The sequence below is a fragment of the Semicossyphus pulcher genome, unplaced genomic scaffold, assembly GCF_022749685.1.
Source record: "Semicossyphus pulcher isolate SPU_LCO1_2020_fin unplaced genomic scaffold, fSemPul1.0.p SCAF_15, whole genome shotgun sequence".
NCBI classification, from domain to species: Eukaryota; Metazoa; Chordata; class Actinopteri; order Labriformes; family Labridae; genus Semicossyphus; species Semicossyphus pulcher.
This window is the reverse complement of record NW_027211659.1, coordinates 28,312,983-28,325,000: the sequence shown is the minus strand read 5'-3', so window position 1 is coordinate 28,325,000 and position 12,018 is coordinate 28,312,983. Positions and strand designations below refer to the sequence as shown.

The 12,018-nt window shown below is 43.4% G+C and overlaps 1 protein-coding gene across 1 annotated transcript; it reads left to right on the top strand.

The window, feature by feature from the left end:
• The first annotated feature begins 7,144 nt into the window (after positions 1–7,144).
• On the top strand, positions 7,145–11,680 carry esd (esterase D/formylglutathione hydrolase). The gene is made up of 9 exons (XM_069663254.1): positions 7,145–7,234; positions 8,072–8,146; positions 8,251–8,339; positions 8,848–8,946; positions 9,210–9,334; positions 9,421–9,540; positions 9,819–9,917; positions 10,651–10,818; positions 11,254–11,680. Exons 2-9 carry the CDS (start codon positions 8,079–8,081, stop codon positions 11,332–11,334), a joined length of 849 nt encoding a protein of 282 aa, XP_069519355.1. The 5' UTR covers positions 7,145–7,234; positions 8,072–8,078; the 3' UTR covers positions 11,335–11,680.
• Positions 11,681–12,018: the final 338 nt, after the last annotated feature.

Here is a 12,018-nt window from a genome sequence, read left to right as displayed (position 1 = left end):
GGTAAAAGCTCGACTGACTTGAAAGACTAACTTGTTTTTGTCTCTCTGGCAGCAAACTGACCGAGCAGCTGGGTGGAATTCAAAATGAACGTTTAAAGTTTAAAGTTTTCAGCAATTCTTTGTAAACGTCTCTGGATAAAAATCTGGTTTGTTTCATGAAACGGTCGTGTGAGTTTGGAGAACGTGAGGGCATGCAGGGACTCTCATCTCACCTGTTGAATCATCAGCACAAAATGAACATGGAAAATATGAAATGGGAAACACTGATGTTGCTTTTATGTTTTTTGTATGTTGGGATTGTTCATCACTATGATCAAATGAGTTTGAAAAGGTTGTCCTTTAAACAGTTCGCTAAGTGCTTAGGAAACACGTAGCAAGCTCATTAGTTCGGTTAGGACTTTTCCTTCCTGTTTAACTGTGTCAGTACATCAGTCGAGACTCTGACAGAACGCATTAAATGTGAGAAAGGCAGGACACGGCTAGTTTCCTCCATTTGGGGTTTTTTGTTCCCTTAAATGTCAAAATAAAGAAACATGCAACGAGGGGCTCAACCCCGGCACACGGGCACACTTTGGAGCACAGGCGCCGATTTATGATTCTGCCGGTGCGACTCTCTCTGTTTCCAGTTTGCAGAGCGTGTGTGTTCTCAGTGAAGTCCCCCCTAAGTGTTTGCATTATATTTGCTGTGTCTCAGTTCAGGGGCTGCTTCCTTCGTAGCCTGTGTAGACGCTAAGGCAAACTGAGACTTTCCTGTTGTATCACCAGCTGTGATGCAAACCTGCACCTGTCACCTAGCAACAGATAGCTAGCTAGTTAACTAGCTAAAAACACAAACCTTATGTAACTTAGCCTATTATTTTACAGATAATTTCAAGTTTAACATTTGTATCTGTATTCGACTGAGCTGAAACAAAATGTTTAAAGTGTGCTCCTCGGCTGTTTAAGAGTTCGCCATCTTATTTGAATTGGTGCGCAATGAATGTTGGGATACATCGGGCCACAGAGGATGCACCCGATGAGTCCTTTGAGCGTCTGATATCGCCCCAGATGTGTTTACATGGGAGTTTACTGAAAGCCCGGTGCATCGTAAGCATGTGCTGCCTGGTGCGTCTGTAGGAGACGCCGGGCAGAGTGACAGAGTGACGGTGTTAGAGGACCTGTGAGGACAATGGGCTGACACTCTTCACCTGTCTGTGAAACTGTGCAGGAAACTTCAAACTGCAGACGAGGTCACTTCTTCTTCTTTGTGTTCTGAGTTTGAAAAGGTTTTTTATTTGTCGAGAATTTCCCAGAACCCCAGAAAGAGGCTTTCATGTTGATGACGCGAAGCCTTCAGGGTGAACACGTGTCTGTGTGCAGGACAACAAACACGTGCTGAACATCACAGCAGCTCCTCACTCTTTACTTACCGAAAGAAAAACTTTGATCGGCCCCTCACAGGGAATCGAACCGACGTGCAGCAGTTCAGTGGGTTACAGCGGCACGTCTGCATTGTGTTGAAACTAACAACAGTGATGTACGTGTCTGCATGTTCCTGCACTTTATGTGAGAAACACAGATTGATTTTTGCCTCTCACAGACGAAGCTCTCAGACAGTGACAGAGGCAGAAACACAGAAATGTGTCACTTTAATTCTCAGGAGGGGAAAAGTGGGAAGAGATGAATGCATGAGTGAGAAGACCTCTGTGGTCTCACTTCATTTACACCTCACACACAGACAGAGCAGGTGTTCAGCAGGGAGCTAAATGCATCAGACTCACGTGGGCTCACATGAGTCACCGACTACTCAAGACAAACTGAGAGACAGAGGAGGGAAGTGGACACTAAAATAATACACTGCAGAAAAAATAACAACAAGGTCTTCAGTGTATTTTTTTGTTGATTCATTAATGAATTAAAGCAGCTTCATGAAGCGTTTCTACAACTATTTCTGCAAAGATATGATGATATTTGCAAGCAGAAACCTTCAGGGCTGACGGATGAAGCCAACACACAAGTATCAAACCCTGCAGTTCCTCTGGTGTCCACTTGAGGCTGCCTCCAGCAGTGAGTCAGTCCCCATAGAGCCCCATGTTAAACTTTACAGCAGAAATAAACATGTTTACAGCCTGGTACAAAAAACAGTTTGGGTCTCTATAGCTCATTTCTCTCTTCATGACAACTGTACGGGGAGAATCTTTATACAGCTCACCTGTTTACATTATATTAAGGCTTACAGTGATGCAGCATTAGGGGCGTGGCCTCTTTGAGTGACAGCTGGGAGCTGCTAGCTGTCTGCTAGGTGTCACCTCAAAGTACAAACTGTTTAGCTTTGATAACTTTCCGTTTGTTAACCCCTCGCTACTCTTCAGCTCCGCCCTCTTGTCCAAATATGGTCACTTCAGGCTGCAGGGAACCAACATGGCGGCGGCCGAGATGCTAGATACAGCAGTGGCAGCGCGCACAACTCCAAAAATAAGTTACAAAGTATCGTTTCGGGTGCACGGAAAAAAATGAAATCCAGAGAAAACAGAAAGCTCCGGCACTCACAGGATCAAGTAGAACTGACTTTAATGTGGGTCACAGACGGCCGAGATGCTGAAAGCCAATAAGTGACGTCAGGGTGGTTACGTCCATTAATACTACAGTCTGAGGATTTGTCAAAAAAATCATTACAATAAGAGCCATCAAAGTCCTGAGAGAAAGACCAGACCAAAACAACCCAGGGCAGCCCAAACAGTCTTCAGACAATGAGTACTTTTACAGGTTTATTAGTACTTTAAGTGAAGTAAAGGATCTGTTTACTCGCTCCATCCTGTTTGAACATCAGGATGATTAATTAAGTAGAGCTCGAGCCTCAGCAGGAGGTGGACAGACCGGATCAGAGAGTGAAGGAGTTCAGGCCCAGATCCCACCTGCTGACCTGCTCTGTGAGTGACAGGTTCTCCTCCTCTCACTCTGACATCTTTAACATCAAACTGAGACTCAGCACAGACAGATGAACGGGCGCTCCTCCGGGGGATGGGAAGAACCGAGAGATGACAGCATTTATGTTGCAGACATATCTGGAGGGAGAATTTACCTTTGATCTGGACACACGGTCGCTGCTCGAGCTGCTGACTGGACTGTAAACAATGCAGCGCACGGAGGAGGACGTCCTTACTACTATTAATATAAATAATGAGCTCATTAATGGAGCTCCTGTTGTTTTATTTGCTGGCTCACTGGGAGACGCAAATACCATAATGTGTAACTTCCTGTGTTACTTTAATTGTTTTGTGAAACACTTTAAGCAGCTGCAGATTCAGAGCTGGATTTGACCATAATAACAGTCTTCAGAGTGGAGCTACGAGCAGTCTCTTCTTATCGTCTCTTATTTTCCAATAACCTCGATGACTTGTTGCCTCCTCGTCTTTTCTCCTCCTTGTTTCTGAGGATCTGTGCCTCTCAGGTTTTTTCCCCTTTTTTCTGAAACCACTGCCTTTGAAAAATACCTAAAAGTCAGAACCACCTCAAAGTGATGGACCCAGAAAAAGACGTGACCCTGCTGACATTTCATGGAGTGCCAGATGGCCGACGCGCTGCTTGTTGAGTATTTTCAGCTGAGGTGTGAACCTGGTGACCTCGTCTGTTTGTGTCCCGCCTGATCGTTACCAACAGTGTCTGGGTCTGCGCTCGTCCTCTTTAAAGGGAGGAGATTAATGACTCTGCTTTCACCAAAACATTGCACAAACACACACACGTACACACACACACACACACACACATAAACATACACACACTGAAAGACTCCCGCTGAGCCACCTGAAGGGCACTGTCTAATACAGAGTGTGATTGACAGGTGATATTTGGAAGGATGACTCAGAGGAGAGAGAAGCGGCCGTCAATATCCAGGAGGAGAGCACGCGCACACACACGCACACACATGCAGGCACACACAGGTTATGTTTAGACGTCGCCCTCAGGTGCATGAATTTCATTTTGCAAAGTTTGAAACGACGTGTTATAAAACAAACAATTTCAATTCAAAGTTTTGTTGAATATTTCACATTCAGGTTTGTTCAGTGTTTTCATGCTGAAGCCATTCTTCTCTGACATCACACTCAGGTGGGACACGAGAACATCTCACAGATAATATCCCAGCGCTGTTTTCCAGGATGTAAATTGTATTTATTTAAGGTAATCTGGCAAATAATTTCCATTGAACAGCAGCTGAAAGGAAAACTCATACGGACACTGGGTCATCTTTCACAGTATAACTATAGCGCCCCCTACAGGCCTGGAGCACTTCTGTTGTGTTGGCTGGATTTGCAGTGTTTTTCTTTTGCATGAGGTTTCTGGGTTTGCATCGTTTCTGTTGCTGCATGTGTTTTAGAGTTTGCAGCCTGTCCCTCCTAAAGGAAATAGTTTGAGCTGTTGCAGCACGATTGCCGTCGTCGGCCACCGTTTAAAACAACACATTTAAAAACCTGTTAGCTACAGTTAAACAACAGCTAACATCAGCGTTCAACCACTTTAACCACCGTTCACAGAACAATTACACAGTAGACAGAGACGATTAATTATTAATTATATTAGTTAATAGTAGACAGAACAATTTATTTCTGGCTTATTTATTAAGACTTTTCAACTTTAAACTTCAATTACCACAACTTTATTATTAAAATACATTCAATATTTCTTGATTACATAGTTCTCAAAATATTACAACTTTATTTTCAGAATATTAAACCTTTATTCTCAAACTCCATCCAGGTCACCTGTCAATCACAGGGCTGACGCACAGAGACAGACAACCTTTCACGCTCACATTCACACCTACGGGCAATTTAGAGCCACCAGTGACCCTAACGAGCATGTCTTTGGACTGTGGGAGGAAGCCGGAGAACCCGGAGGGAACCCACGCATGCACGGGGAGAACATGCAGACTCCACACAGAACGGGCCACTACGTCTGAACCGGGATTCAAACCAGGAACCTTTTAGCTGTGAGGTGACAGCACTGACCACTGCACCACCGTGCTGCCCCTGTTATATCATATATTTCATAATGTTTCAGTTTTATTCTCACACTCAGTGCAACTTTGTTCTTTCTTATCAGAGCTCCATTCGTGCCCTGGGCCTTTTTTCTAAGAATATTACTGCTGTATTTTACGATTCGTTCTTCTCATCGACTTTAATGTCAAACTATTTACCCTCCAGCTAATCCAATGTTTTCTTTAAATATCACATTTATTCTCAAAATAGGAATATATCTGTCAGATAAAAACTGTATCTATTCTGCACTCCAGGTAGAGCCCTGCTATCTATCAACAGTTCAGTCCTTAGGTCTGGGAGGTCAAAGGTCACTTACAAACCAGCACTGAAGGAGGTGAGCTCTGCTGGAGGACACTTCAGTACCAGTGTCCTATTAAAGGACACAGTGACAATGAGGCTGATGGCTGCTGCAGCTGTGTGATGGACAGAGTGACGATCCGAGCGACCAGCAGGAAACAGGAACGTGTGACAAATCCAGTTTAAAAGGAATCTGGCAGCACACAGAGGGATGCAGGGCTGCAGGCGAAACATAATCGTGTTGAGCGCAGGGAGGGTATTTGAGGATCCTCAGAGGATTTAATCTGTTTTTTGGGTGGGTGGGTGTGAGGGCGGTGGGCGATTTGAAACGGTCTAATTTAGGAAGCAGCTGCAGAGACAGACAGGACACCAGAGCTGCTGTACTCTGTGCGTGTGTGTGTGTGTGTGTGTGTTTGTGTGTTAATAAATAATCACAATCCAAATTCGGCTGCGAGCACACGATGAGGGGGATGAAGATCACTGAGGAGAGAGATGAGGAGGAGAGGGAGGTGGAGGCTGACAGGGAGACAGAATAACAAAGGCCGACTGAAAAATAGATGAACACATAAAAACTTTGGGACAGTAATCTAATTTTTCAGCTTTCTTCTTGTTTTAGATCACAGAGTGAGCTTTATGTTCTGAACAGTGGTTAGAAATGGTTACAGGTATGTTTGAGGACACACAGACATCCAACACACAGACAGATTGATCGGAGATGATCCATTTGGACATCTGACTTTCAGCTCTGCTGTTAAGTTCTATTGGAGAGACCTGAGCACCAGGGCCAAAGGGATCTATCCTCAGGTGGAACATGTCTTTTTGGACAGGCAGCATGTGAGAGCTCTCCACACCTGGAACACACTCTCATTAAGACACAGCTCTTCATTTAAAGGCAGAGAGATCCTCTGTATGCCTGTACGTCCTCTCTTGTCTTCATCCTGCAAAATATGTTTTTCTTTCCTTAGTGGTGAAACTTTGTGTGAAGGAAATTTATTTTGTAAGAAATATGGCTGCTTTCATTTGTGTCCAGCATTTTACTGATGCAGAGTAAAGATGATGGGGCTAACCTGAATTATTTTACATGCTATGTATGTAAGAGAAAGTGGAAATACTCAAGTAAAGTATGTGAAATACAATACTTGAATACATGTACTTATTTATGTCCATCACTGTACATTTTTGTTGATTGCTTGCTTTGTATATTTTGCACATTTTATTTTTATTTTTCAGCTGGTTCCTGTTTCTGGTTGAATGTTGTCTCTGCATACAGCACTACCTGTAAAACTAAGAAGATTTAAATGAAGATACAATCTGCATATGGATGAGGGAAACTCTTTGCAACAGACAGCTTGCAGCTCACAGCTGTGGCTCAACAGACAACAAAAGGACAATCATGTAGGATCCGAGGTGATACACAGGTATGACTCGAGCTATAAATAATAAATGATACCTTTAAATATCTGATGACTGCTTTATGGGAACTTGTGTTCCTACTTCTTATTAAAAATGTGACGTCCTAGTAGCCTACAACAGATTTGGCCCCATGTAGCCTATAGAACATATCTGTATCTATGTTTTTACCATTATTTTATTATTTAAAAAAAGGCAAACTTTCACTTCAACACAGTAAAATCGCGCCCTCTACAGGTAATGCATGAATGATAATGTTTTTACAACCTAACCATTAAAAATACACACATTAAAATAAAAATAGCTTTTATTTTCTTAACGAACACCACCGCCATCTAGTGCCTGAACGTACGCGTTACGACTGGGCCGTAAACTGTGGAAGGGGGCGGCTTCTCTTACGTCATTACGTTTACCCTGACGTTGTTGGACTCTGGACTCTCTGGACTGCAGCTGCGGGGAAGTTAGCAAACCAGTTGAGCACAATTTCCAGCAGAATACTGTGATTCATTAAGGTATGCCCCGCGAATTAATGCATTTAGTTCGCTCATTTACTTTGTCACAAGTTAGAAAGGGATTTAACTTCAAGCTGACACTCGTAGTTAGCAGCTAACAACACACGAGCTAACGTTACTTGCTAATCCATGCACGCCCCCCGATGTGCGATACTGTACGCCAAACTCCATTCGAAAACTTTCGGTTCTAGGATTAATTTCCCTATAAAGTGAGTACAAAGGTGGTTCAGCTTATGTTTTTAAATTATTTTAATTCAATAATATATTTTGGACAGTTCGGTCAATAAATTATGCTTCTTGCATAAGTCTTTATGAATGAATAATCGTTTTTACATTGCTCCACTGTATTCGCAGCCACTAACCATTTGAGGGACAGGCAGGAGTCAACAGTAGAAAAAGACTCAGTTTGAATTAATTTATATAATAACAGGTTGCAGAACATCTGTGAGTTTCAAAGAAGTTTATCTCATTTTCTCAACCCACCGGGTACAGATTTGCAAAGCTGATCGACAACAACTTAACTTTGCTACTTTAACATGCAGGTTTATGGTGTGCACATGCATGGTGTCGTCGTGTTAGTTAGTGGGCAGCTAATGTACTCAAACTGGTGATAATCGTCGACTTCCCAGAAGGCAATGCGTCATCTTTGCTCCTGAGATAATAGAGATACAGTTATATGACACCATATGTCAAAGTTTTAATGGCTGAAATTCGGACTTTTTTCTTGTAGTGTAGCTTTATTTGAAATGTTTGACAACTGTGTGTCTTGGAAATAAGTACACAACAGTTTGTGGAAATATGAGATGCTTCTGTCTAAATAATCTGCTGTTTCTGTAGATCAGCGATGGCCCTCACACAAGTGTCTTCCAACAAGTGCGCTGGTGGCTTGCAGAAGGTTTTCGAACATGAGAGGTGAGGTGTCAGCTGAACCTTTGAGTGTGATTTCAGTGTTTTCACCTGCAGCTTGCGACACACACCTGTGAAGTTGTAAATGAATGTGTGTTTCCTCCATGCAGCACCGAGCTCAAGTGTAAGATGAAGTTTGCAGTCTACCTGCCTCCCAAAGCTGAGACCGACAAATGTCCCGTCATGTACTGGCTCTCTGGTGAGTCTGCAGCCCAACATCAGATGAAGAAATGTCTGTTTGCTGATAAATGAGTGGAAGATGTACAGTCGCAAATTCCCCCACTCTGTCTGCAGCTCTAGCTCACTGACAGAACACTGACAGGTGTGTTGTAATTGCGATAGACAGGTTAAAGGATGAGGACTTGATTACATAATGATGCCGACTGGAATGAATGCCGAGGATCTCGGAGCTGATGTGCTTTTGCTTCTTTTCAGTGTGTTTTATATGTAATCACCTGCATGAAAAATGCAACTAGCTTCTTATGTAAACACTGTTATTGGAAGCATTGAGAGTTGGTTTAAATGTTTTTATGGAATTTATTGACAAGAAAAATGCAGATAAATCAATAGACTTATCCTTGAATAGATGCGTGGCATACAAGATTGAAACTAAGGCCGTTTGTCTCGACACAAATTGAGTTTTCTGGTGCAAAGAAGGTTTAATTATCCTACAGTAAGACAACATGTGTATTCTATGTTTCCTGCAGGTCTGACATGCACGGAGCAGAACTTCATCACCAAAGCAGGCAGTCAGCTTCCTGCTGCAGAGCACGGCATCATCATCGTAGCTCCAGACACCAGCCCACGTATGGAAACACACACATACGTACACACACAGCACCAAATGTCCTGAGAGTTGCAGCTTGTTTTTAATGACCTTTTCTTGAGCTCAGAAAAACGTCCTCTTTTCAGCTCAGTGACGATGACTTTTACAAGCGGGGTTAAACAGTTTATTTAGCTGGAGGAGGAGAACTTTAACCCCTCAGGATATCACAAAGTTTTGCAGAAACAGTTTTCACTGGACACTTACGGGTTAAGATACTGTGGTCTGTTTCCCATCATGCATCAGGCGGCTGTAACATCGAGGGAGAGGATGAGAACTGGGATTTCGGCACTGGAGCTGGTTTCTACGTGAACGCCACCGAGGATCCCTGGAAGACAAACTACCGCATGTACTCCTACATCACCGAGGAAGTGCGTTTAGATCAGGTCCCGTCAAGAAACTCACTTTCCAGTTTTACCTTCAGCTCATTAACCTTCTGATTGTCTCTCTCCTTTAGCTCCCCAAACTGATCAACGCTAACTTCCCCACCGACCCAGAGAGGATGTCCGTCAGCGGGCACTCCATGGGCGGCCACGGGGCGCTCATCTGTGCCCTGAAGAACCCTGGGAAATACAAGGTACTGCAGGTCACACACAGTTTATTGACATAAAAGAATCCTCTATTAAAAGCTTGACAACAGGAACAAAATCTGATTGATTACTTATGATTACTTAAATGAACATAAAATACTCGACATGAATTAACTTCAGAACAACCGACACAGAAAGTAAAGAGTACGTTTTCACAATTTGAAAGATTTTTTGGGACTTTTCCTCACAGCGTTAAAAACCAACACAAGTTTAACATCACTAAACGTGACATGATGATGACGTGATGTTGTGTCCTCGTGTGCAGGCCGTGTCTGCGTTCGCTCCCATCTGTAACCCGATGCAGTGTCCCTGGGGACAGAAGGCGTTCTCAGGATACCTGGGCTCTGACAGGTCCACGTGGGAGGTGAGAGCGCGGCTGTCTGCTGTCCTCATAATAACTGTAATCATCATGTAGCTGTAATAATTACACACAGAGAAATATGGCCCCGTCCTCCTCCTCCTCACGTCACTGAGTCGTGTCGTCTGCAGGAAGCTGAACACACACCATCGGAGTTTCAAGTTTTAATAAATTGGATAAATAAAAGATATGGATGGGCATTTCAAGCAGCTTTCAGATGAGCTACAGCCAGTCTGACAGGAGCACCGCATTACAACGAGGCGCCGCTGAAGACAGTGGGAAATGATGTTTTTAAGATGAGATCATGAGATCATACAAACGTTAAGGATGCTTTGTTGCACAGGATGTCACAAACATAGGGGTCATTTCTTTATAACTTGTACATCCAGTCTTGTTGCTGTCTGTGTTTCCATGTAGGGAAGTTTGGTGTAACAGTAAGTCAGTGCAGATCAAATGATCATCAACAAAGAATAAGGCCTAACTGCAGCATGCCTTCTGTCCTGTTCATGGATTTAAACAAGAATACAGGTTCGATTTTTTTTATGCAGTAGAAGAAAATAATTTTCAGTCTGATCTCTTCTTTTGTTTCGACCCAGAAAACCTGCAAAGGCAAATCTGATGTGTAACATTTAGTTTGTGGTGCTGTTCGCAGTTCTCCCTGTGACTATTTCTCTAAATAATCCTCTCCTCTCTCCTCATCTCCTCTCCTCTCTCCTTATCTCCTCTCCTCGTCTTTCAGGCGTACGATGCCACCGTGCTGGCGGCGGCGTATTCCGGTCCTCAGCTCGACATCCTGATCGATCAGGGCCGTGACGATCAGTTCCTGTCCGCCAGCCAGCTGCTGCCCGACAACCTGATCGCCGTGTGCTCCGAGAAGAAGATCCCAGTCGTCTTCAGGCTGCAGCCGGTCAGTTCCTTTAGACTGTCAAAATAAAAGCCCCGATTCTTCAGAGTAAAATCTGAGACTGGCATAGATCACGTACACATACCACTGCACATTTTTGTAGTTCGTAATAACTCATCAAACATCTGAAGGTGTTGGTTTTGTGTCACATCTCTTGAATCATATTCTAGTTTTTAGTGTTTAAATTATTGAACAAATCCTCTTTTTTTATTATTCTACAAATTCAATGATCTCTGAAATCTAAGCTGATTAAAAGACCCTTCTTCAGGCTCTTATTTTCTGTGTTCAGGAAGCACTTCTAATGCCACACTGCCACCTTGTGGCCACACTAGCAAAGTACCTCACGTCCAGGAGAGATGAACCTTCAGCTGAGAAACAACAGGTTATAATGTAGACTTATGAGGCTTAGTGACCTTAACGTGGTGTTTCCTCCTGCAGGGCTACGACCACAGCTACTTCTTCATCTACTCCTTCATGCCCGATCACATCAAGCATCACGCCAAGTACCTCAACGCCTGAACGTCCACCACCTAAGGAAGCTGTCCACCTGTTTGACACACGACGGCCCGGTTCACTCCGACCCTGCTGCAGACTCGAGTCCTCTTCCCTGGAAACCAAATCCTATGATTGAATAAGTCCTGACGTTTACACGCAGTCAGCAGCCTGCAGTGCAAACAGCACTTCACCTGAAGCCTCCAACAACAACTAAAGCTCTTTGTTATATTTAATCATTGTAATTTGAGCCTCAGTGTCAAACATGTGCAGGTCCTTTGACCCGACGTTGATCACGTGGAGTCGGCCTTCTGTCAGTGAACAGGCACAGCTTCAGTGTTTTTCAGAATAAAATCCTCAGTTATTCATTTCAGTATTTTGTTCTTATTAAAGTTCATTGACCCTCAGCAGCACAACAAACGGTTTCATGAATGAGCTGAAGTTGTTAAACCGTCTTTTCAGTGAGACCAGAAGAGAGACCGTCACCGTGGCCGCCCACTAAAAGAGACGGCTCAGAAAACAGAAGAAGAAAAGGGTGTTGTGTTACACACTGCATCTCGTTTGTCACTTAAATACCTAAAGTAATTACATATATATGTAAACACATTTAAAAATAACACTCAACATCTCTGCAGATACTTAATGTTATTGAACCATGTGGCATTTATGTGTGATGTTAATATTTCTGACAGCCCCTGAAGGCATCACACG

Coding starts and splice junctions, on each gene's coding strand:
- esd (XM_069663254.1), top strand. CDS start 8,079: ATGGCCCTCACACAAGTGTCTTCCAACAAGTGCGCTGGTGGCTTGCAG. Junction 8,340..8,847: donor CGTCATGTACTGGCTCTCTG/GTGAGTCTGCAG, acceptor TGTTTCCTGCAG/GTCTGACATGCACGGAGCAG. Junction 8,947..9,209: donor AGCTCCAGACACCAGCCCAC/GTATGGAAACAC, acceptor ATCATGCATCAG/GCGGCTGTAACATCGAGGGA.